Source organism: Rhopilema esculentum, chromosome 17 (assembly GCF_057945365.1).
Source record: "Rhopilema esculentum isolate cy_ngs chromosome 17, ASM5794536v1, whole genome shotgun sequence".
In the NCBI taxonomy this organism is placed as follows: domain Eukaryota; kingdom Metazoa; phylum Cnidaria; class Scyphozoa; order Rhizostomeae; family Rhizostomatidae; genus Rhopilema; species Rhopilema esculentum.
Genome location: NC_142831.1, coordinates 128906 through 155938, shown reverse-complemented (window position 1 = coordinate 155938; position 27033 = coordinate 128906). Strand labels below are relative to the sequence as shown.

Genomic DNA, 27033 nt, shown 5'->3' with positions numbered 1-27033 from the left:
GCTCTGCTACAAACCAAAGGCGTCAAAGCTCAAAATGCATCACTACCTACCTAAAATTGTTTCCTTCCCAGTTCCTTTCAATAGCCAGCCGTTGTATCCATCCCGTCCGTTGTGCAATGTATACAATGTTATTGTTGTACTGAGCAAACTTACAAGACCATTTTGCAAGACGGGCACACGTTGTGTCAGATTGAAATGGACCTGCACAGTCTTGGTATTTTTATGGTAATCAATCCCATCAAAGATTCCATTTGTATCTGGTTTCAGTCGAAGGGACATCACTCCCTTTGGAGCACTCCAAACGAGACTAGTGAATTTCACTAGGTGGGACTCTATTTTTTGGGGAGAGGTCCACTTCAGATTGTTGTTGCCAATCTCACAACGAAACAAAACCTTTTCAGCTACCTGAAAAAAGATGAGCATGCATAATTTTTAAACGTTCCTTCACGCAGCCTGCTGTAAATATATTAAATACGACAACTTTCAGCGGGAAAATTCCGGGCAATATACTTCGGCAAAAATATCTTTTGGCACATTTTTGACATTTTGAACAAATAAACTTTCGGAAGTCTTCTAGTTTTTTAAAGCAAGCCACGTCATGTACGTCAGCTTATTGATTCACAAATATTTCTTACGGTGCTATTGATCTTTTGACAATTTTTAAAGAAACTCCGAGTACTGAAAATGTGATATTGCTAAGAAACTTCTAGTATCGACCCTTTATTGACGTTGACTTTGATAAACGATAAGAAAAATGATATTATTTTTATGGACTAGTATTTCTATTTGCTTGGAAGAGCAGCCGCTTTACGAAACTTGCTAAGTTGACTGACCTACTCGTGTTCAAAGATTGTAACCTTTCGTTTCGGTTTGTTTTGTAATGGGAATACATTTTCACTTTATTTCCGCTGGTCCTGTCCATTTTCATTGTGCATGGCAATTCATGTAAAAATTTTCGGCGTGGCAAACTTTTGGACAACTGTATATTTCGTACAATTAAATTTTCAGACAAATTTTTGTCCGAAAACTTGTCACACCGAAAATTTAAGATTATCGTGATCGAATTGGAGTGGTGCAATTCAGTCTACTGTCAGTGCCGTGCCACTAGGAAATGATTGTACTGATAGCATCTGAAAATAGACAAAAAAACCATCCAAAATAGAAAATAGACAACAAAAAGCCAAAACCTTATTATCAAAAAACGTTTTACCTTATTTTGTTTATTTTTTATGTCTTGATTTGAATTTGGTGCATAATGCAGTACGTTGAGTCCCTTTGGCAAAACATCGAAACCTTCGACTGGAACAAAGTCGCCAACTAGACGGTTAAGGTTCTTTGAATTGACGTTGTAAATTTGATTTGTTGCTGCAGTAATTGCTACTTTGTTAACGTTTTCAAAAATAGCAATCTTCGGTACTGGAATGCCCGTAAGTGACATGATGGTGTTTTGCACATTCTCATCTGGATATGAAAAATGCCTTCTTAAAGGAAAATTACAACTTGGCGGCATTTGGAATAGACAAGTCTCCTACCAGAAAAATCGGAAAAATTTCCCAGTCAAAGTTCTGAGAAAAGGTTTAGGGTCGTTAGACATTGCGGAATCAAATTTCACTTGGGGACTTCAATTTTTCTTTTATTTTCAAAATGGCGGCTCAATTGCAAAATGGCGGATTTTTAGCAAAAGTGTAGGAATTAAAATAGGTTTATGCTCATATCAAATGCAGATTTTTGATGTTTTCAAGTAAATGCATATTTACTTTTTGTAAACAATCTTTAAAAAGTGTCTAATAGCCATCATCTTTCATAATGGTGGCATTAATTCAAAATGGCGGATTTTCCGAATTGACAATTTCTAAAAAGACTCCTTGCACTGATCCAATTTTGTCTGAAAATTTTGACTGATTCGTAATGGATGAAAATGAATTACGGACATGTTTCACGAAGAAGACAACAAGTCTTGTTAATAATTAGTGTAACTTAGGTCCCCGTCGTACCTTTGCCACCGAACGATAATGTCATTAAGTGACACATGAACGCAATATTGCAAATGGTAGACGATCTCGAAATCAATCATACCTTTTTCCATGCAGACGAAGGCATCAGTTCCAAAGTGCACATCATTCCTTGGCTACATGAAGACAAACATGACAAGATTGTCATAATCAAGGAAGGATTTCGGAAAATCCTGGTAACCTTGATATTGTTAAGGGAGAAGTTGACTTGCCTTATGTTTGGGGATTGTCGCAGGAATCATAGCTGAAGAATCCAAAACAAGGCCACGAATGGCGGTTACTAACATCTTAGTGTTAAACCCAACAAGCAATCGTTTGAAAACCAATTTCCAATTTGATAATTTTGTATTTGCTTAAATTAAGGTCCCTTGAAAATCAGCACTGCTGAAGGGCTACCGCCTTTAAATACTTGAAATGGAAAATAGCTCTTGTATTTTAGAATAAAGCAGTAAACCAATTTACACGCTACTGGCAATTATTTGAAGCAATCAGTTGCAGATTGACAAGAAAATCAGTTACCAGCAACGCTTGCATCAGCTTTGGCACAACCTGCTTTCAGTTCCTTTTCGGAAGTGCGTTATCAAACCATAATAAAATGCAAGAAAAGAAGTTTGCGGAGTAATACCGGATGCATCGACAATGCTATAGCTAATAAGTTCAGTAAGGAAAAATTCTATTGAGCAGCATCTAGCAGCCGAAAGGGGGATGAAGCCCAAATGGGAAATGAAATGTTCAAAGAATTTGTCCAGAAAAGGCTGAAAAAAGTAGAAGTTGATGACAGAGTCAGCATTTTCGAAAGGATGCTTAACCCCAAACTAAAAACAGGTCTAGAGAAAGCATAGAAAGTTGCACAGATTTTAAGCAGCCCGGTGAACGATCAGCAAGCTCTAGGTGCAATAGCTAGCATCGCCAGATGATTCACTTAGACAAGTTTCAAAGGCTTCAGTAAGAAATCACTTAACTGAAGTTGTAGATGCTTTGAAACACAGCCAGAAACAGGGACGAAGCTTTGGATCGTGGATGGTAAGGCAGTTGTGAGGACGATTCTCCGTAAAATTACCTGGGATGGTTACGCATTCAGTTTTTTAGAAACCAAGTTTTATATTTATTGCTACAAAGAAATTTATTCTAGTTGCTCATAGATAAGCTTTAACAACATGATATCCATTCTATCTTATCGTTGATTGGTCTTCCTGATTAGATTTCTAGACTAAATTTGTTTTCAGTCCCAAAGGGCCGATTAGGTCACAAGTTAGACAGTAACCGCAAGAAAAACGAAGAAGAACAAAAGAAGCAGAAAAACTGAGTCTAGAGATCGGAAGTTTATTTGCTGCCATGACGTCAGAAGATGAAATTGAAAACGAAGAGGAAGAAAATGATGACGATGATGACTGGGATTCAGAAAGCAGTTTCAGAAACTTTCACTAATAGTGAACATCATAATGCGATGCATAAAAAATACATTTGTCTTGTTGGCAGAAGGAACATATCATTGGTTAGATTAGATCTTGTTGAGAGAATGCCCAAAAAACTTTAATGAATTTTATCTGATATCGTGACCTAAAGCACATTATAAAAAATTGTATTCAAATACTTCATTAACAGATTGTAGATAAATTTGGATCGATGTTGAAAATCCGCCAATTTGAATTAATGCCACCATCATGAAAGATAAAGGTTAATAGATTGAAAACCTTGAAAACATCCAAAACCTGCCTTTGATATGGCCATAAACCTATTTTAATACCTACATTTTAGCTAAAAATCTGCCATTTTACAACTGATCCGCCATTTTGAAAATAAGGAAAAAAATCCCTAAGTCCCCAAGTGAAATTTGACCCTAAAACCGTTTATAGAACTTTGACCGATTTTTATGAGACCTGTCTAGAAGGATGGAATCGGAAAACAAGAAATGGTGATGGTTGGATATGTTGATGCATTTCAAGGCTAATCTACATCAAATTAAATTATCCTGCTAGAAAGTTTTCTTAAAATCAAAAAAGTGATAAAAATATGAAATGTAGGAAATGTAATGCTAAGAAATGAACTTCCTAAAAGTATTTCTTACAGCATTAATCTGTTGCATTGGTTTTAGATGCAAGTTGCAAAAAAATGTAAACCTATAGTAGAACACTTTTCGGCGCATTAAAAATTTAAGCCTTTGATCTATAAACTCGAGTTTCTTTTACAAAGAGTATGATGACAAATTCAAGACAAAATTATAAGAAAAACATAACACTAACTTTCATACAATGCAAAGATTCCTCCGCTTGGTTTGCCAAAGCTATCTGTCGTAGAACCTGAACTTTTCACATCTTGTACAAATACATAGAGCTGTGATGCATCAGCAGCGAGATCAGGAGCTGAAATTTTCCCCGTTGCAGTGATTTCAAACCCGCCACTAGGAGAAAACATTCCTTCGAATTTCGGCTTTTTAATCGTCAACAAGTTGAGCCCAAGTGTGTTTTTCTCGGTGGCTAATTCTGGAGCTATCATGTCCTCAATGCTGATTTGAAAAGCGGCAAAAAATTTATCTACTCTTAAACTCCCCATTTTAAAATTCAACTCGTAGTCAACACCACTGTCCTTCTCCACTTTCATTTCAACTTGTTCGTTGCCTGTATTTGAGAATGTCAAATACATTTAAGTATCGTACGGTAAAATTATTATCAGTAAAAGGTAAAAAGAACGTAAGCTAACGAACTACTAAAACAAGGACATTTGTTACATTGAAAGAAACCAGGTTATCTTTCTCTCATTTGAGTTTCTTGAAATGAAGAAATGTAGCTATTTCTTAAAGACCCAGCAAACTTTGCAAGAAATAATCACACAGAAATAAAATAGGTTCCGGTTCTTGCAGAAAGGAAATTGGTTTACATAGAAGAAATCTTCTCATAGACGTAGAAAGCTTTTCAAAAGAGGGGAGAGTGCACGTTTTGGATTCTGTTTTTGAAAACTGAGAGGGGGTGTGCCCCCTGTCCTCGCCTGTCCCAATGTTCTTTGCCCTAATTTTTCTAAAACATGAATTTCCCACCTTACCAGTACTTACCAAGTGTAGTGCGTCCCTTCAAAGCAACTGCAAGCGCCTCAGGAGCAATTTTTTTGGTAGCAATCCACTTTAATGTTAGGGAACTTCCTGTTCCTAGAGTCAACAGCCGCGGCAGAAGTTCCAACGATTCAGAAGATTGGGCTTTGAATGTGATCATTCCATTTTCTTTATTTCTTTGGCATCCATTTATCTTTAATTTTTGAACAATAAATTTTTCAGGGACAATAAAGTTGCTAGTGCTGAGTGCTATGTCAACGTCATGAAAAAGCTGATATAAAGTAGATTTTAGTTGACACGTGCCGCTGCTGACCAAATATACCATTTCACATTGGCCTCTTTTCAGCTTAAATACACAATCTGTGTTTTTTATCCGAAAATTATTCGGTTTGTTGCTCGCAACTTCACTGAAAGAAGGGAAATCTGAAACAAAAAATTCAATTTGCTGTTAGATTACAAGGCGATAGTTAACTGGGTCATAGTTATTAATCGGAATTAACATTTCTTACCAGGTTTTCTTTTCACTGCCTACACAGCCTAATAGCACAAGATCCTCAAAAATGTGTGACTAAGGCCTGCTGATGAAATTTTACAAAAGATGATCCAGTTCAATTCTTTATAGGCTTAAACTGGGCTTAGACAATATCACCATAGATATTGTTTTTTTTTCATTGTCTGAAAGAAAACAACTGGCATACATTCATATATCAATGAATAATATTCAAGTTTCCTCTTGCGATGTTTTATCGTCAACAGAGCTTAATTTACGTAAAGGTTGTCATTAGCTGACGTGTTTACTATCTAATTGCACAAAGGTTAAGCAGCGGATGCCACGAAGTTAATGTGAACAGAATATAGGCGACAAAAACTAACGCTAAAAAGCCACATATCGTCACATTAATGATGTTTTCATTAATAAGTTAAGCAACAGTTTAATTTTGAAATAAAGTTTTTCGAAGTCAACAAAGATTCTTATGTAAGTCAATAAAGGATAAGTAAAGGAATGCTGCCTTTTCTGGCTTTAATTACGATTTTAAGAATTAGATTAACACGAAATGTTGATATGACCATCAATCTCCTATCAGCACTTTGAAGAACTGAAGTTGATCAGAAGACGTCAATGGTAAAATAAACAATGTTTTGATAATGAGTATGGTTTATGGTAGATGAAATTTTAGCTTGGCCTTCTGAGATATTATTTTCTTTGATTGATCTATAAAAGGCATAGTTGTTGAAGGGTCGTCTGCTTCAACACTTGTCTGTCTCACACATCATTCATAAAAGCATTTTTGAAAAATTAGCAGCATTATTACACATCATTCGCTCTTATTGCAAGCCTAACAAAAAGTGTTTTTTCAAAAGATAGCCTTATTGTTTCAAGGGTTTGATTTGACAAATAGCAGATTATTTCTAAACACGTTTATGACAGTATTAATTACTCATTTGATAGCCTGCTGAAACTACAAACAGACTGGTATTTACAATAATTGACCATCGAACAAACTAACAACCTGGTGAGCGTTGACGTCTTACGTTGCTCTCTCCACCAGTCATTATGGTGAAGACACAGAGAACGAAAATTGTCACCAACCATCCTGACACCATCCTAGATAAAAAAAATACTGTACAAATATTCCCTCTTTGATTTATAATACAAAAAATGCAAAAGCTTGTCTGGATAAGTGCAATTAGTAACATATAGATATGAAAAACAACTTAGCATTAATGTCGCCACATTTTTGACCAATTTTGAAGGTTGATTCTACACTCTTCTAAGAAAGATGGTTGTAGTGTTTTAATAGATTCATCATTCTAAATTCTATCAAAGTTGCTTGAACACTTGATATGTAATTCTGTCAAAGGTTGCTTGGAAAATCAATCTTAAGTTAGGTAGAACCAAACTTCAGCTGGTGTGTGAAAACAGTAGCAAAAGAAAATTCAGTTTTGACCATTTGAGCTGGCAGCTTCCAACAAATAAAGATTTGAAAATGATCAACTCGGATTGCAAGGAAATGAAAGTCGAAAATACGTTAAATATAATTGATAGAAGTAATACATTTCTTTTTGCGGAACACAAAGCTTTCTATTAAAATGTTTTTCCACAAATATTTTCTATTTATTCAAAAAATTTAAATTATCTGAAGCTAGATCTGAAAATGACAATTGAAATAAGTTACGATGGGTTTGAAAATTAATGAGAATTAAAATTGCTTTTTTCATATCTTGCTTCGTTTAACTACGTTGGTTGAAAAATTAATGGAAAAGATAACTACATTCGTTATCAGAGCTAATTTAACAACCTGATTACTATAAACAAAGAACTAAAATAACAACTATAAGCTTAGTATATGCAAGCAAAACATGCTTACCATGATAGAATTACAAGATAAAAACTTACGTGAATCTCCAGTGAGTTAAAAATGACTCTTTTTTTCGCAGAACTGCTATGATATATTTGACCTTTATTAGTATGTTTACGATTTTAACTAAACGATGGTTGGTCGAAAGGAGTAGTAAAGACAAGCCTGTCATACCTGTTAGTCTCCAATTTGTTCCAGATGAGTGCTCTTGTGACAAGATTCTTGTCACTTTCTGGTTGCACCTGCTCAAAAAAGTTGAGCAGACCTTTTTCCTACAATAAGCTGTTACGTCATTCCTAACTCTTCAACTCTCTCATACAGTATAGTTCCATCTAAGTTAATCATATATATCTCATTTCAGCTAAATTTTGAAAAGTTCTTAGTAAGGCAGGGCCGTTAAAATTCTGTCAGCTTCAAAATACACTTTATCTAACGTGCCTGCAAAACGTGTTTTTCAGTTAAAAAGCTCAAAGATGAAAAGTTTTTTGGGATTTAGCCAAGAATGTTTCAAAATTGGAGATTGCTGCGGATCCTTTCTTTACATTTTGAATTTACAAAAACTCTTTAAGCTTATGCTCAAAGAAGCTTTTGCATAACAACAATATTTGAGAAATTTGATTCGATGTTGCTCCCATTTCGAAATTACTGGGAGTGCAATCAATAGCTACCCCAAAATTCCTCTGAGAATATCAATGAATTATTTTAGGGTACCAACGGTTTACCTTATTAAAAAATAACTGTTTTAAATAAGTTTTGACACACTAAGCAAATAATAAACATTAGTGTCCATATTTTCCATTGTCAAACCAAACAATTAAAGTAAGCAGGTGTTTGTTGACTAGATGACAGTTAAGCGAATAGAAGTATTGACTGAAATCAATTTTCCATAAGATTTGGAAAATTCAGATGTGGGCTGCAGTGTTTTAGAGGTGCCCAGCTGGGACAACTTGGGATATATGTACAACAAAAAGACTAAGATCAAGGTTTGAGAGAAATACTTTGAGTTTTAGAGGGCCGGAGGTATGGAATGCTCTGCCGAATACTGTAAAGAACGCTAAGAACATTCACAATTTCAAATATGAACTAAAACATAAGGCAATAACGGAACTGAAAACAACCACTTTCATCAAAGGAACCTCAGTCACAAGAAACAAGGGTTATTTTCTGGCAAGGTACTTTTTTATGATGCAATCCTATAATTTGAAACTGCCTTTTCGTAACAAAAATGTAGTAATAGGCGCTCTGTTTAGATAAAATTTGTGTTTAATGGTGAAAGAAGTTCTTTGTGTACCACACGCATCGCAGGCGCGGATCCAGACCGGTTGCACAGGTTTAAAAAAACCGGTCAAATTCTGAGAACTATTTTTCTCTGTAAATCTTGAATTTTATCTAAAATTTTAATTGCAACAATTGCTGCATCTCTCCCCGACTTACTACAGTTTTTACCTACCAAATTGAACCTCCACACAACAGCAACCCCTTGTTGGAAAGATTCCGACAGAGTTCCCAGCTTCCTAATTCATCTTTTATTCAAAAGTATCCGAGGAATTCAAAATCGGAGAAATCACAGTGAAAATTAAGAGAATGCAATCTATGCGCCAATATTGAAACCGGTGGTTATTGTTTTCTAAAAACCTGTGAAAACCGGTGCCCATATGTTTCCCTTACGCGAAAAAACCGGTGACTAGAAAGCATATATTCGATACCGCTTTGATACAAAATGATACAAAATGGAATACAGATGCAAATTAGAATCTGACGTCTTGTATTGTGTGGCTAGACTTTCGCTTTCAAAAATGCATGAAAATTAGAATCGAAATTGCTAGAGGGGGGGGGGGCACTGGAGGGAGGGCCTCACTTTCTCAGAGATAAAATTTTCTGAACGTCTTTTCTATATCAATTTTTAAAAAGAGATATGAAATAAAAAGAGAAAAAACTGTTTATATACTGCTTGATTTTATTTGATCTATTTACTAACTTATTGAGGTATAATTTATCTAATTGTCTATTATTTGCACCATTTCAGTAGATAACTTTTGCATCATTGCAATGTCTGCATTGTAGATGTGTTAACATGGCCTACTGAAAATAATCGAGACAAAGTAGATGCACATTTCTGTTCAGGAATTAAAATTCTCTCAATCAATACAACAGCTTTTGTTATTCACATCGATGTGCACTTTGAGCCAAAGGTCACCCTTTCTTTCTTACCTCTGTCACTAACGTTTTAGTATGACTCCGCCCCTTCCAATTTTGTCATAAAAAGCAAGAAGCAGTTTCTTTTAAGATCGTCGAATTCTCTGTTCTGAGAGGGTTGTAGTAATTTGTTAAATTTTAGTCTGGGAGATGAATCTTTAGCCATTCTAGAAGGCTAAATTTCAAAAAAAAATTCTTTCGCGTCGGACCCAACCATGGTGGGTCCTCATATTTCACTAAACTTTATTCTCAGCTCTCCTCCCAGGTTCATTTTCAGCTCCCCCTGCCTCCCGTCTCTGAGAAGAGGATCAAATGGACAAAGTAAATTGCGGCAATTTAGACAAAGTGTGGGCAAATTAATCACATTATACTAACCTCAATAGCAACTTTTGGCTATATTTATGGACCAACAATACAGAACCGTAACCAGGAAAAACACCCTGAAACCAGACAAAATTTTGGCTGGATCCACGCCTGCAACTTACATATTTAATTAGATTTTTCAAAGAATTTCCTTGTTGGTAGAAAGGCGATTCCTGGCGGCAAGAAAGGTGTAGTTTAAATAACATTGATATGTTTTGAAATAGTGTATGCAGGAATCCAATACTTGTGACATTATCTGGCACTGGCCTTCTAAATTGTGCTAAACTGGTAATGAATTTCTTTGAATTTATTGAAGATTTCAAAATACTTTACTAACATAAGAAGTTATAGTTATAAGAGACAATATTTACAGTGTTAAAACCAAAATATTAACAGGATAAAACTCAATTTAAATGGTCTTTTGATACTAATGATTTCAAAACTTTTTATAGGAAATGATAGCAAAATAGTAAAAGTTGAGGAAACAACAAATGAAGTCATTTGTCCTGAGTTTTTGAGCTCTAAAATTCTTCAACTCAACTTGGGTAACCTTTTGGCTACAGTTAAGCCCATAACTTGGTTAATCTTTAACAAGCAATATGCAACTTAATGCTATGAAAATGTCAAAATAATGCAATACTTCTTTGGGGGAATCAATGCAATGCTAGGGAGTATTTTTCATAAAAAGCAATACATCCCCCTTACAAGGCCATTTTTACTCAAATTTACCTGAAAATCTGCAAGGTCTATGTCCTCCCTCAGCCTTCACAAAGACCTAACCTTAATATAAGGAAATATTTCTTGTTGTCAATAAAAATTATCTGATTTGTAAGCCATGAGATTCTTTAATGTCCAAGAAAGAACTGACTTAGAGATGTTATTGATAGTGAAGGAGGATCCAAGTGGATTTCATCAACAAATTTTGTGCATTGATTCCAAAGCAATTTTCTGCACTTATTAGAGCCAGTAATTCTCCACAAGATGTTTGATTAATTAAAAGTTAGGGCAATTAAAAGTGATTAAACCATAGTTTAATCAGGCAACAACAAAAGTAGTTGGATCATCTGCCATTAATCGCCTTTGCAGGTATTGTCCTGGTAGTGTATTTGTTGTAATCTAAAGATTTATCTAACATAAATACTTTAAGCTGATTCCTAGTCTTTGTTTAGGGAAAAGTGGGGAGGTCATGAACCCCCCTGTGTCAGTAGCCCTGATTTATGGCATGTTTCTGGCAACCTTAGTTAAATTCTTAGACCAATTCAGAGGATATCTGCATAAAGCTGATCTTGTTGTCCCAGTTATAAGAAGATCCCCTGAGAATGCTAAACTGGGCACAAGAATGGGTCTTTCCATGTAAACATGATGTTTTTATATGCGTAACAGCAAGCAACAGGCACACTATAAGCTGTCACCTGCTAGTAAAATCATTTGGGCTGTAAGCAATAATGCTTATACCTTTTCTGACTATAGTAAAAATGATTTGATCAATAATGCAGGTCAGAAGCTGAACACAAAAAGTCTGCAGGTACAAAAAGTATGCAGGTACAAAAAATTTGCAGATACAAAAAATTTGCAGATACAAAATATCTCAGGGTTTATGCAAGTTTTCCAGCCAGGTAAAGATACTAGTCTATTTTACATGGCTCAGGATATTTACCTAAAATATTGAAATTTTGGTATAGGAAACAGGATAGAACTGCACTCTTGCCTCACCACTCAAAAAGCGCAATCATTGTCACTGGGTAAGAATACTCAGTTCACAGTTCACGATGACAGTTAGCTTAAGAAATATTAATCGCACCCAGGTTGCAAACTTTCAGTTACGATACAAACTTGCTCAAAATCACTTGCTCCTCTAGAGATTTTTGGAGACTTGGTACGATGAAAAGACCGAAATACTCCGAATACAGCCGAATTCAACCTAGACTACACATAGCCCGGTTGTAGGCATAGCCAAAATAACAAATATTGAAATCACAAATCTGGTGGTCTAAGCGAGCAAGGTTCTACGAGGTCCACCAGACCAACCAACTAGGCAACAAAACTTCCTGCCGCATATAAGTTAAGATAGAGTCACTCCAGTACAGTTTCATTGTTACTCTCTTATTTACAAACTGTATTTTTCTTGTATTTCACAATTTATTGTCCTTCCATTTCAATCTTTTCCTTGCGAAACCTGACATCAGCAACCACAGCGGCAAGCAGTTGTAAATTTCCAACTCTAGTGACACTGTCTGCAATCCGATAGTTCTGATTGGCCACATGTATACGAGGCAAAATTTGAACTTTGTTTCGGTTATATTTGCAGTAACATGTTTTGGCGGCCTACAGGAAACCTGAATCGCTGTAACTGCTAGTGTTGGTGCTTTTGAAATACCTTTCCATCATATGGATATTGTTGAATATCATTTTCTTGTTGTGGTGTAAAAACCTGAAAAGTATAATTATGGCTCGGAAAAGTAATCTTCTTCACGAAGTTTTCCAAAAGTCGTGGAAGCTGCAAGAAGAACAACTTGGGAAAATTCTGAGTCAAGCGGGATCATTTCATGACTGGTTGCAACCTATTGTCCCTGCTGCAAAAGAAGCCATTCATAGGTAATGTATAAAAATTGTATGCCTTTTAATGAATTTTATTAAATCTAGTGTCCAAGAGTAGAAATTGTCCATTATAGCCAGACATTCGCTGCTTTCTCTTAACTAGACTTTTCATCTTGAAGTCAACGAGTCCTTTTGTTTAAACATTGCAATTGAACTAGGCCTATCCCAAAACCCAAATTTTTCATTCATATCAAAGTTACTATTAATGGAGTTCCACAATATAAAATTGATGCATTTCACAGTAATGTGTTGTCGAACATGTGAAACGGACTAATTTCATGGCAGTTTGGTGTGCGCATGCTATTTAAAGTGGAACCCCGTTAATACGGCCGTACGGCCACCAACGAGCCACCAAAAATTGGCCGTATTAACAGGGTGGCTGTATTAACGAGGTAGGGTCAAATTTTGGAGTCTAAAGAGAAGAAATTAATAATAACATCCTAAAGAACTTTTCTCCTAAAAAAAATTGTTAAATAACTAGCCTACAAACAAAACGAAACGGAAGTCCTGGGTTCTTGGGCCTTAATCACCAAATCATGTTCATGATTTTGCAAAATAGTCTATCTATGACTTTAGACTATTTCGTTCTATGTTCCAGCCAATCACTTTGAGTGTGGAATATCACACCTGAAAGGGCGTCTGCTGTGCCATTGTTTCCTTTTGACTTAAAAAAACATAATGCATCTTCAAGGCAAGATATTGCCTCAAAATACAAATGACCATATTAACAGGGTGAATTATAAATACTCGGCTGTTTGGGGTGGCAAAATGTAGCCGCTGGTTGTATTAACGGGAGGCCGCATTAACAGGGTTTTTTTATGAGACTATGTAAAGCTGTTTTTCTGGGCCAAACAAATAATGACGTAATAATGAGGTGGCTGTATTACCAAAGTGGCCATAAGGCCGGGTTCCACTGTACCAGTGGTGCACTTGTGATAAGTGTGCACATGTGAAACTGCACCAAATTTTCCAGTGTTTGAGTTCCTACTAAAATATGCAAGGTATTTTAATAATGTTTCTTCAAGAAACTTTCTTGATGTCCACTATAATTTTATCAGCCCCCCCCCCTCCCCTCTCGTATATGCCCCCCTCAAAAAATGCCACCTCAATTAATGCCCCATCCAAAAATGTAAAAAATAAATAAGCCACTGGGGCTTATTAGAGGGTGTGCGATATATTATATTCTATTTTCCATTTGCCTTGCTTCAATGTTGCAGGCTTTTTCGTTTGAGCAAGCGCTTGATTGCTCACGCAAAACGGTAAACTTTGAGGAGTTAATGTTTCATGAATTAACACTTTTATAGTCATCTTTTGTGACCCAATCAAGTGACATAGATGATACAAAAGCCGGTTTATCAAAACACAGGAACCATAAGTAAGCTGAATTTACCACATCGCGATGGAAGAGTGCATTTGGAAATTTGAACTACATTTTTAAGCATTCTTAAAGAGGTTTTTGACAACTTTTTGCGATCATCTGGCAATAACATTTTTAAGACCTTCATGATGTATATACATAAAGTTTATAAACGAAGCACATTTATACTGGGTATATATTTAATATTTCTTGGAGTACATTGAAGATCATCGTAACAGTTGGTTTTCATTTGATTTTGTGGGCTATTTCTTATGATGTTGATTGTGTACATTTAAGAAAATATGATCAAAAGACAAAAATTATCTAGGAGGTTGATTAACCAAGTGCCTAACTTTTGCTCATTTCGCAGGCTGTTAGGAAGAGCTTCTGAGTTTCATGATTGCACTTTTTTAAATGTATAAATTGATTGATGTGGCTATCTACATTTCTTGTAGCAATGTGGCTTGTAGCTTGCCAGGGGCTCCCAGTGTGAAGAGACATAAACTAAATGAACCTGAGCCAGATCAATGTGATGAAATTTTTTCTAATGAAGAGAATGAGATCTCTGATGATAAACAGTGTAAGCTTACAGAAGCAAAAAGGCCAAGAAAGCTCAGAAGAAGCACTAAGGGTTCTAAGCCCTCTGTGTCTAGGTCAAGGACTTCAAAACGATCATCTACAAAAGCAAAAGCTGTGGCAGTAAAATCAGCCTCAAGAGTTACCAGGTCTGCAGCCAAAGATACAACTTTGAATGAAAGCACCATATTTATAGAGTCTAGGTCTGTATATTTTCTTGATGTATTAGACTCATGTTAACAGCTTTTGTATATGCTACCAGAATGAGTGTTTGCGATGTTGAATTAATAAGATTATTCCTTTAGTTGGCAATTTAAGTACCAGGTGAGCTATAGTCTATATTTTGCCAAAGGATTTGAAATTTTTATCTAGATTTGGGATTTTGATATCTATTAACCTAATTTCTTTGACAAGCACCATCTTTAACTTTTACAAGAATCATCACAAGAGACAACTGCATAGTAGATAAAATAAAATTACCATAGATTAGATTAGAAAAAAACAGAGTAATGTAATGCATCTAGATACAAAAGAAGTTTGAAAATAAATAGAATTGTACACAACATACAGGGCTTCCTAGATAAAAAAAAAATTTTGAAGTTTAACTTGTTCTACCTGAAATAAATACAGATCTAGGCAAATGATTCTTTGAGATTGATCCCATTGCTTAAATTTCAATCAATAATAATTTTTTTTCCTATGCATATTAATGAATGCTAGGAATATGAGATATTAGGTTGAAATCTTTCAACTTGACAACTTATTGATTTACAAATGTATCTCAATCAATTCCTCTCAAACAGCTTACATAGTATACATGAGGCTGGATCAAGTGACGGTCATTCAGATGATCTTCAGTCAAACACAACAAAGTCATTCATAGAACATGAAGCAGACTTCTGCTTGAGTGGCAACAAAAAGTCAGACTCTACAAATTTTAACAAAGAAGTTCCAAGTTCAATGAAAAACTCAGATGATTCAGTTATACCAAGAAATTCAATACAGGTATATTGTGTTGGATTGTAATATTTCTTACCAGTCTTAACGGCCTTTTGGGAAGGTCTTTTGGGAAATTTTTCTACTCAAGTGAAAAATTTTCTATGATATGACAATTTTGCTTCAAATACTATGACTAAAATTATGAACAAAGTATCTTTGTATTATATCTATATCAGCATTTATAGATAAAAAAATTTCTCTAAAACACAAACTTTTTTAAAATGAAAAATACAGTTTTGGGAATTTTTACATTAGGGTCATTCCATATCAAATCATCAGATATTTTTAAGATTTGTAACCCATGGTCTTAGAATTTCTTGATTTTTTTACCACAACGAGCCATTTTGGAGAAAACACCACATACAAAATTTTATCCTTATATCTCTTACGGTTGCGATTTTGTAGCCGTTTCAAAAGTGACCCATTTTAGCCAAATATGCCACACCCAGTTTACCAAGCGATGGGCGCGGCTTTCTATCAATAGCTGTAACTTTTCTATAGTTGTCAATATTTACTTGAAAATAATGTCAATTATTGATTTGATACTGTAGATTTCAAATATTGCATCAGAATTTGTCAATTCTTTAAGGTGAAGCAGATAGTCATATGTTAAAGGTTATCACTTGTTTTGAAAATATTCCCAACCGATGTATATAAATATTGAAAAAAAGTCCTGTAGCTGGAATCATAGCATTAGAAGCTTGATATATTCTGAAAGTGTATTTTTTGGGCTATCAGAAAATGTTCAAGATTACAATTGCAATTGAAGTATTTTGAGTTAATTGCACCTTACAAAATGGGTATAATTTTGCAGGAATCGTGAGCAAAAAAATTTATATTTAAAGTAATATTGCATGAAATAAAAAATAGCTGCTAAAAACATTGAATCAATCATGATTTCACATTCAGAGACAACAAAGAATAATTAAAAATTATTCCTAGCCATGGACAAGCTGAGATACTGCTTTATTGTCACTGTAGCTGAAGCTCTAAGTTTGACCTGTAATTGTTTTGGATGAATCAGTTTTGCAAAGCATGTAAATGTGATACCCAGCATATGTATGATCTGCTTGATCATGTAAAGTTCTGAGTGGGTTCAGGTGGGTGCATGAAGTTCATTTGAAAGTCCCCTTCATCTTCATTAATGTCATAGCAACCCACCAGTCATTGTCATATAGGCAAGCAACATACTTTATCGTTCGAGTCCAAATGCCATTCTCTCCCTTCTTAGAAAGAAAAGCAAAGTTTGCTGCAAAGTCTCTGTCATCAGAAAATTACTTGAAAGCAATCTTTTCATCTTAAAGTAGATAAAACTGGGGTGTAGCATGCAATTTTGCTTGTTCCAATGGGCTGACTGAATTTCATCTTAAGTGAAAAATTCATAGTTTTCGGCAAAGTCAGCCAAAAAACAAGAATCATCTTCATTTATTCCTTTCACTTAAGGTATTTTGACTGCAATTGTGTAAGAAAAGAATGAGAGGTCAAAGCAACAATACACTTTACAAGCAGCTCAACAAAATAAGCAATACTCAAGAACCTTGTTACTATTTTTGATCTTCTAGTGTTATCACCTTGCTGAAATAAACATCACTATCACCATCATGTAAACCCAATGCCATTCTCTACCTTCTTAGAAAGAAAAGCAAAGTTTCCTGCAAAGTCTCTGTCATCAGAAAATTACTTGAAAGCAATCTTTTCATCTTTAAGTGAAAACTGATTAGGAAACTGATTAGAAACAATTCTGTTTGTGGTTGTACTACATATCAAAATTCATCACTTCCAGTTGCCATTAACAAAACATACAGAGATATGATAGACATGACTGTCTGCTCCAAGGACAGTAAGCAATGTATAGCGCACAGATGTCGCAACTGTTCAGGGATATCTGTACTTAAAAGGTTTCTTGATCAGTGTTTACATGATGGCGATAGTGATGTTTATTTCAGCAAGGTGATAACACTAGAAGATCAGAAATAGTAACAAGGTTCTTGAGTATTGCTTATTTTGTTGAGCTGCTTGTAAAGTGTATTGTTGCTTCGACCTCTCATTCTTTTCTTACACAATTGCAGTCAAAATACCTTAAGTGAAAGGAATAAATGAAGATGATTCTTGTTTTTTGGCTGACTTTGCCGAAAACTATGAATTTTTCACTTAAGATGAAATTCAGTCAGCCCATTGGAACAAGCAAAATTGCATGCTACACCCCAGTTTTATCTACTTTAAGATGAAAAGATTGCTTTCAAGTAATTTTCTGATGACAGAGACTTTGCAGCAAACTTTGCTTTTCTTTCTAAGAAGGGAGAGAATGGCATTTGGACTCGAACGATAAAGTATGTTGCTTGCCTATATGACAATGACTGGTGGGTTGCTATGACATTAATGAAGATGAAGGGGACTTTCAAATGACTTCATGCACCCACCTGAACCCCCTCAGAACTTTACATGATCAAGCAGATCATACATATGCTGGGTATCACATTTACATGCTTTGCAAAACTGATTCATCCAAAACAATTACAGGTCAAACTTAGAGCTTCAGCTACAGTGACAATAAAGCAGTATCTCAGCTTGTCCATGGCTAGGAATAATTTTTAATTATTCTTTGTTGTCTCTGAATGTGAAATCATGATTGATTCAATGTTTTTAGCAGCTATTTTTTATTTCATGCAATATTACCTTAAATATAAATTTTTTTGCTCACGATTCCTGCAAAATTATACCCATTTTGTAAGGTGCAATTAACTCAAAATACTTCAATTGCAATTGTAATCTTGAACATTTTCTGATAGCCCAAAGAATACACTTTCAGAATATAGCAAGCTTCTAATGCTATGATTCCAGCTACAGGACTTTTTTTCAATATTTATATACATCAGTTGGGAATATTTTCAAAACAAGTGATAACCTTTAACATATGACTATCTGCTTCACCTTAGAGAATTGACAAATTCTGATGCAATATTTGAAATCTACAGTATCAAATCAATAATTGACATTATTTTCAAGTAAATATTGACAACTATAGAAAAGTTACAGCTATTGATAGAAAGCCGCGCCCATCGCTTGGCAAACTGGGTGTGGCATATTTGGCTAAAATGGGTCACTTTTGAAACGGCTACAAAATCGCAACCATAAGAGATATAAGGATGAAATTTTGTATGTGGTGTTTTCTCCAAAGTGGCTCTTTGTGATGAAAAAATCAAGAAATTCTAAGACCATGGGTTACATGGGTCTGATGATTTGACATGGAATGACCCATTAGGGGTCCGTGTTGGTGTGTTGCAAGCCCCAAATTTGGGCCCAGCAATACATTGGAAAAAATCCATTGTTGATGAATCACAGTCTTCAATTGTCTCTAAATGGCAAACTAAAATCACTCTAAAAAGAAATAAAAAGATCTGGTCAAAAGCAATTTATCAGTGGATAAAGACATTTTTTGTAAGCAAGTAAGAATTTCAGATAATGCTGAAAGTTTTTTCGTTTTTTTGGGATCTGATTCTTGGATCTCTTTTAAGAAATTTCTTATAAAGGATAAATGCAGGAACTCCCTTTCCAGCGTATCAAAAAGAATCAGTGAAGAACCTGTTTTCCCGTTGGTCTTCTTTAAATAAACAAGATGGTTGTAACTACTGTTTAAAGAAATTGCAAGTGGTGGTTTGTCTTGTAAAATTATTTGGCAGCCCCTAGTTTTAAGTCACTTTGTGGGCATATTATTAAAATCGCTATTATGATTAGAATTCTAATAATGATAAATGGTGTGTAAAAGGTCTCTGTACACATTCAACGTTTTGTTCAGTTTATCATTCATTTTAAATTCTTTTTCATATAATAATTCAAGTATCAAGCAACTTGAAACAATTTGAATACCTACTGTTTACAAATTAAATTTTAAATTTTGAAAAGGATGCAGACTGAAAAATTAATCAAAGAAAAATACATATTGAGACATATCTGGCACGGTCTTTTCGTTTGTGGTGCTGCTCTTGTGGTGCTGCTCTTGTGTTGCCCCCTGTCCATGTTTTGAAATCATTGGATTTGCATTTTAAGCACCCAGACAAAGACCATTTAGTTGATCTTCCAAAACATGATTTATTTTGAAAAAGCTAATAAAGGGCTCTCAGTCTGAGCCCAGGCGAGACAAGGTGCGCAATTTGTCATGCACCTCATCCATTTGCATTTAAGATTACGCACTAAGTATGGCATTCATGATTCAGGGAAACGTTTCATAATATACATGGTAAACAATTGAAAACTGTTTGTGCCAGTCGCGTGTGATGAAAGAGCCACTTTGAATCGACATTGCCACTGTTTTCTGTACAGGAAGTGATTTTAGACACTTTTGGTGGTCTATTAAACTTGTTAGTCAAGAGTTATATTAATCTTTGGTACCACAAAGGTATTCATTTTGAATGTAAAAATAATTGGAGCTCATTGTCAAAGCATTATCAAAGCTTGCTTTGATTTAAACCAGAAATTATGAATCACATGCCTTCATAAGAAATATTGCTTTGAGGCACCCGATCAGCCAAGCACCTGCTAAAATCTTTACAGGTAGGCCTGCTAACATGTCAGCAAAACCAGTAAACATCACTGAAGAAAGGTAAATTGCTGTGTTATTTGATTCCCAGAAGTACTAACAGGGCTGCTAGGCTGCTCTATTTCACGCATCAAAAACAATTGAATTTTGCTTCAGCTGACTCCCATCAGAAAGATTTGGCTGTTTCCATTATTAGAAACGGGGAAGTAATTATGTGACCAGTATATTCAAACTAGCTTTCGACAATTTAAAATACCATGGAAAGAACATAATAGACATCTGTGGTTAATGACCTGCAGGTAATAATCTCCCTAAGAATAGAGGGCCGATGCCATATTATTTCTACAAAGTTTGTTGTGTCTAGCAGAAGAAAGCAGCAATCTGATTGAAACTTTGAGAATAAAATGTTACTATACAGTAATAATGGTAAAAACACTACCGGCCTGCTGCCGGTTTCTGGCCATGTTCTGGGAAATGCACAGTTGTAGACTTATGACAGTCTAATTCTTATGTTTTTTCCTAATCCTCGTTTTGTTTATTTAGATTGTGGCTAGTAAAGAAGCTATCATTGAAGAAAAGGATGCTGCACATAGTTCCAAGGAAATGTTGTCAGGAAATGAGATAATAAGGGATGTTGATATGGTGGATGATGCAAACCAACAGACAAATCAATGCAAGGTCAGGTTAGAAAGACTAAGTGCTGCTGAAATTGAAAATAAATGCGAAACTGAACAAGATCATGTAGGAGTCAACAATTGCGAGAACATGTCAAATCAAGAAACAGAAAAGCTAATGGCTCTTGAAAAGCAAACAATTGTTTGTGAATCTCCAAGCAATCTTGTACCAGGGGTACAAATAGCAAAAATTAAAGAAAGATTATTTGAAAAAATAAAAGTGCCGGCATCAAGTACACCCAAAGCTCAAAGTCCAAGAAGAGGGAGAAGTCCTCTAAGAGGGGGTAACTGCAACCCAAGGAAGGAAAATAGTCCTGCTTCTAAAGGAAGAATAATAGAAAAAGTAATTGTAAGTGACCAGATAGAAAACAGTGAGGATGCTATTGTTGATGAAAAGAAGATGGAGGTTTTCATTTCTACTGACTGTGATCCAATCAAAGAAGTTGAATCTAGTGAAAAGAAGGATTCGAATGGTGAAGAATTTGACAATGACTCAGATGGTTGCTATGAGAGAAAGGGACCCAAAATAGTGAAGGTATAGAAACAATTTGGGGACTGGGTCATTCAAAAGTACATGCATCCAGTTTTACCTTTTTACTTCCTGTTTAGTTTCGTTGGTTTATACAATCTTTTCGCTGTCTGGTTTGTCATATGTTTGCTTTAGAACTTCACATACTAGTAAAGCAGTTTTTATAAGGGATCATGGAACTTTAGTAATAAAATACCCCTGTCGGAAATACTCCTCCCCCAAAATAACCAACCACTTTTGCACAAAAAATTAACTACATTTCTTGTTAAGTTACATCTCCCAGTGCTGTTAACCTGGCAATTAATTGAAAAGATATTTTTAATTGAAAGAGGTATGAACATTTGGGATTTTCAAATATGTAGGAAACATATTAGCTTATGCTTTTTTGGAGGGGAAGACACAAAACCATAAGTAATAATACAAGCTCTGGCACCAAGATGCATTTCCTAACCTAAAGTTGCCGGGAAAATGGTCCACCCCTGTTGTCAGCATTACACTAGGTACAAGCAAGGCTGATACTTAGTTTAAATCTCTTAATGTGAAATTCTCTAAGTGATCTCTTAGTGACAGTATATGTACAGTAGATATACTTTGAAGGCAAACATCTCAAAGGGATTATTTATCAGCTTTTTGCATATCTGTTCTTTCTTTTGACAGCCAGTAAAACCCAAAAACATTGTTTCTGGGGTTCACTCGTTGATACAAGCTGCAAACCAGAACAATAATGTGATAAACCAGGTGAGCAAACAGTATTGTCACAAGTATTTTGAAATATCATTTTTGGTGTTATTTTGTATTTGCTACAAACATTCCTTGTCTGCTATGCTGTTCATTTCCAAAATGAACATCAAATCTTTATCATATGCAGGGGCAGAGCCAGAATTTTAGAATAAGAGGGGCGAAATCTTTTGTTTGGCTTACCTTTAGTGTATTCCTCACAACTACTTTGTGGACAAACTGGGTTGGTCAGCTGGCATTTGCCTGCCATGGAGGGCAATTTGAAGGTAACTGGATAAAAGACACTGAAATAAAGTTACCACATTGGCTCAGATTCAAAGACTACCATTATTTTGCAAAACATTTTTATTTCAGGCACCTTACACAAAGAAGGGAAACATAGTTGTTGGAATTACTTCCTTTATCAAGTCTAACACAGAAACAAAAACGGAAACAGTTCAGGTCAGGATGAAAATCACCTCATTAAAAATATTCAGAATCGCAACAGTTTGTAATCCCTTCTTCAAGAGGTCTTCACACTGTTTTTATCAAAATAATGAATTTCCCTGTGATTATGAAAGTTTTTAACTAAATCTCGAGGGCATTTTTAGATGTCTTAAAGAATGAATTTGGCAATCATACATTAGAAGATTTCTTATATGTGGTGTTCGTAAGTGTATTTTGTTGACAATTTTATGTATCTTATGCAAGTATATATGTATTTGAACAGTTTTTTTGGCGGTACAGAACTTGAAAATGGCTTTGAAAAAAACAAAAAATTTACAACATATTAACTAAAAGCTTTTTCGTCTGACACTCCTCAGAGCATAAAACGTGAGAAACGTCAAATTTAGATAAACTGCATGCTGAACTGGAAAAACTTAAAACGATCTTTCTGGACAACGGCTATCCAGAAGACGGCATTTTATCTTATACTGAGGAGAAGATCGCAAGTTTTTTGTCTGCTCAAGAGTTTGGTCCGCAAAAGTGCCCAGTTTATTTGAAACAACCATGGATTGGTAACACTTCCTTGCGATTCGAGAGTCAGATTAGGCAAGCCATAACAAAATGTTTCTTTGCTGTCAATCCTCGTATTGTTTACAGCAGTAGGAGAGCCCTTCCATCCATTCAAAAGGATTGCGTTTCTACCAACCAAAAAAGTTCCTTTATTTATGAATTTACGTGCCAGTGTGATTCTGGCTACGTAGAACGCACAATCCAAAGATTGGGGGATATGATACAACAGTTTGTTCCTTCCAACATAAGAAACAAAACTGCCCCTCAAAGAAAACAGCCTCCTCGATCTTGTAGGTCTAGAAACACTGTTAAAACAAGTGATTCTGTCATCGGTCAACATCTATTAGACAACCCAGATTGTGCAAAACTCTATAATGACGACATGTTTCGGATAATTGGCAGAGCCCTGTTGTCCTTCAATCTAGCAGTTTTGGAATCGATCTAAATACAAACGAAAAAACCGCCATTCTGTAGACAGAAGGAGTTCGTTCTCTCTTGGACTCCAGTGGTAATTTTTCTTTAGGCACGCGGCACTGATTGGTCAACTATACCGATTTTGTGCTTGCTTTTTTCTGATTGGCCTATTTCGATCCACAACTGGGCATATATTTTTCATCGTGTTCTTTCGGACCCTTATTCTGACGTGTTATGCTCTGAGGAGTGTCAGACGAAAAAGCTTTTAGTTAAAGGCAATCTGACACGACGTTGATTGGTTATAAGAATAAAGGGATTTTATTGTTTCCAGTCCCCCTTTAATTTATCGCATTGTAAAAAATATGGCGGAGCGCTGGAATCGTGTTTAGGCTATTGTTCGAGCTATTGTTCTTGTTAACCAATCCACAACGAGACAGATTGCCTTTACTATGTTGTAAAGTGTTTGCTTTTTTCAAAGCCATATAGGCATTTATATAACTGTTCAAGTTTTTCATTGTCACGCTCTGCAAATATCAAAGAGAACCATGCCTGATTTTCTTTTGGTAATTCATTTACATTATTTTGTGTTTTTTATATTAGGAAAGAAAAAAGCGCATAGAAGAGGAAGTCCGAAAGCGTGAACAAGTCCGAAAAAAGCTTGTCGAGCAGGCTGAACTCAGGAGGCAACAAGAAATTGATGAAAGAAAGAAGTGAGTTCCCCATGCCTTCCAATTTTTCAGCATATGATGTGTTCTATGTACAAATATTCTATGTCACCGAAATTTCAGGGTTTCTCTTCGCCATTTGATGCAGTATTTATTGAGAAAGTATTAATGAGCACGTGGCTTCGACTAGACCATCAAATACTTCAGTGTGGATCAGGCCTAGGGAGGAATGAAGTTTCACTGCGCTCCGATAACAATCTGGTACAGTTAACTCTAGTCTTAGATCCCATCAACTGAGAACAACCTTCTTTAAGTGTGGAATAATTCTGTAGCCTCAATAACTGCAAAAGAAACGATTCAAATATATGGAGTCCTAAAAACAGTCAAAATTATGTTTAGTCATGTGCTAAGCAATGCAACAACAGTAGCCGCACGCAATCAAATATGAAATTGTCTTTCTGTTTTTAATCAAAAAGACTGTTTTGCAGACTTAACAACAATCTGTGCCTTTTCGTGAATGTAGTGATTTCAGAAACCTTGTCGCCACCATCTTTATTATAGCTTTTGATGTATTGCTGGGAGAAATTGAGCCATTACGCTCTTGGGATGCAATATTGATTGTTTTAATCTTGAGTGTCAAGAAAGAACTTTTTGACATGCTAAGTGGAGTGGAAGGGTGTGAACCATCGTTATAAAGCTTCCATTTGAAGAATAAGGCGCTTGAATGGTTCCTTGTCTTTGATTAATGGGCGAGTGGGAAACGATCTTTTTCTGTCAACACAAGTCAGGATCTTTTGTTTTGATGCAGAAAAAAACCAAGGACACCTAAATTAAAGTCTGATTTTGCTGGTGCCGTGAAATTTTAATCACTCTTAGTTTGGGCGTTTACTTGACTCTTGAGCAAGCAATGTTGACCTTTTTGCCGAATCGCATTTTATTTGGGCATTCCTATTTTTGCAAATATACCGTTTCCGCTTTCCCATTCTATCTTCTGTTAAAAAATCATAAACTTTAATGCACTGTTATTTTTGTAGACGACGGCAAGAGCGTGAACAGCGTGTTGCCGAAGCCCAGGCAAAGAAGGCACAGGAGGATGTGGCTAAAATCAAAATTACACAAGAAAAACTTGAGCTGATGAAGAAAAAAGAAGAGCGTGTCAGGAAGTATAAAGAAAAAGAAGAAGAAATGAAGCGTAAAATGAGGGAGAGAAAAATGGCTGAGGCAGAAGCAAAGCGGCGAAATGAAGAACTTGAAAGGAAAGCCAAGTTAGCTGAGAAGGAAGAAGAGGATAAGAAAAGGGCAGAGTTTTTGCAGAGAAAGCAGGAATATGAAGAGGTAGAGCGTAAAAAGAAAATTGAAGAGCAGAAACGGTTGGAGGAGCAGCGACTTGAATGCCATCAACGCGACTTACAACTTCAAGAAGAAAGAATTAGAAGAGAGATAGAGGAGAGGGAGGCTCTGGTTAGGAAAAGACTGGAGGAGAAAGCTCAGAGAGAAAAGGAGGAGCGAGAGCTGAAAGAGCAGCAAGAAAAGAAGCGACTCGAGAAGGAAAGGCAAGAGAGAGAGGAACAAGAAAGTCTGAGAAAGGAAGCTGAGGAATTAGAGAAAGCACGAAAAGAAGCTGAAGCTAAATTGAAAAAGGAAAGGGAGCTGAAAGAAGCCAAGGAACAGGAAATGAAAGAGCGCGAAGCTTACTATAAGAAGAAATTGGAGCAAAAGCAGCTTGGTGAAGTTAAAAGAACCTTTGATAAAGCAGAGCTAGATATTAAAGAGTCAGTGATGAAATCGCCGGCTCATCCAGCACCACATCTTAATAAGACAGCGCAGAATCAAGTCCAGAAGGTTCATTGTACTTCTTACAAGACGCCTACGTTGAATAAAGTGAAAAGCAAATTGCACAAGAAAAGGTCGCCGTCTCTTCAATCGTATGATATTGAAGATTTAAATGAAGATGATTCGACTGATGATGAAGAAGATCCAGCCCAAATGGTGCCTAGCTGGGCCAAAGGTGCGAATCTCACGGAGTCCGTACGCCAACAGCAACGCAGTGACATTGACCCTTACGAAATATTTGCCAACCTGCTTCAGCCACCAAAGTTAGAGGAAATTTTCCCTAAATTAAGAGCAAGGTTTTTCAAGCGTACCAGTAGTGCGTGCTGGGATCATCCACCAAGGCCGGCTAAAACGGTGCTGTAAATATGTGTACAATTGATTTTTGTAGCAGTTTTTAGACATTTTATAGATACTAGCATGATTTGGTAGAGTAGTCAAGTTGGTAAATACAAAAAGTAACCGAAGGTCTCCTGAAAGCAACACCCAACATTCCACATTGTAGGCGGATTCTTTTGAAGCAATAAAATTCACAGGAGGATAGGTAATTTTACAGGGCGACTCTGGGGTCTGTCCTAGCCGTTATAACCCTTTGACAAATTTGAAGTTTTAAATATCACAGTAACTTTGAGATCCAGTACTAAGAGTGCTGTAATTTAGTTATTTTCTACGGGCAGATTAGAAATTAGACGTTTCGGTGTGTTACGATGACCATGAATATTTTTGGTTTTTCAGTACTGTTTAAGATTACTTAAAGGCAGTGTGTCGCGCTGTTCATTGGCAATTGTTTGTTGAATTTCGAGGGTCCTCGAATTTAGAGAAGCGTGACAAATTGGTACAACTGGTCAATAGCAACTAAGAGGCGTCCTTTGTTACGAAATGAAAACTCACTGAAATATAAATTGTGTCCTTTGTTTCGCCAAACCAATGAACCGCGCGACGTACTGCCTTTAAGGCTTTCAATACCAAGGCAAGGTACAAAGCTGAAAAACCTTGAATCCTTTAATTTCGACAAATATTTCCCACCAAAGTTGTAAATATTTATAGTTTTTCTGTTAACTCTCGTTGGATAATTTTGACAACATCATGCCTCCAGTCTCGTAGTTTTTAAAAGAATATGCGTTGATATGTACATAAATATTC

General features: G+C 35.8%; 2 protein-coding genes across 2 annotated transcripts in view; one reads left to right on the top strand and one right to left on the bottom strand.

Annotated features, from left to right (window-relative positions):
• The window catches only part of LOC135680889 (uncharacterized), a 21893-nt gene extending 9602 nt beyond the window's left edge, over positions 1-12291 (bottom strand). The window contains exons 1-6 of the mRNA XM_089113501.1: positions 7457-12291; positions 6570-6664; positions 5062-5481; positions 4256-4630; positions 1211-1461; positions 51-405 (exon numbers count right to left, since the gene is read on the bottom strand). Of these exons, the coding sequence (XP_088969627.1) occupies positions 51-405; positions 1211-1461; positions 4256-4630; positions 5062-5481; positions 6570-6664; positions 7457-7590 (1630 nt within the window). The 5' untranslated portion in view covers positions 7591-12291. The remainder of the gene's footprint in view (positions 1-50; positions 406-1210; positions 1462-4255; positions 4631-5061; positions 5482-6569; positions 6665-7456) is intronic.
• Positions 12277-27033, top strand: LOC135680882 (uncharacterized). Its single transcript, XM_065195100.2, has 8 exons — positions 12277-12572; positions 14388-14711; positions 15312-15513; positions 20588-21253; positions 21905-21985; positions 22340-22426; positions 23996-24105; positions 25095-27033. Exons 1-8 carry the CDS (start codon positions 12424-12426, stop codon positions 26254-26256), a joined length of 2781 nt encoding a protein of 926 aa, XP_065051172.2. The 5' UTR covers positions 12277-12423; the 3' UTR covers positions 26257-27033.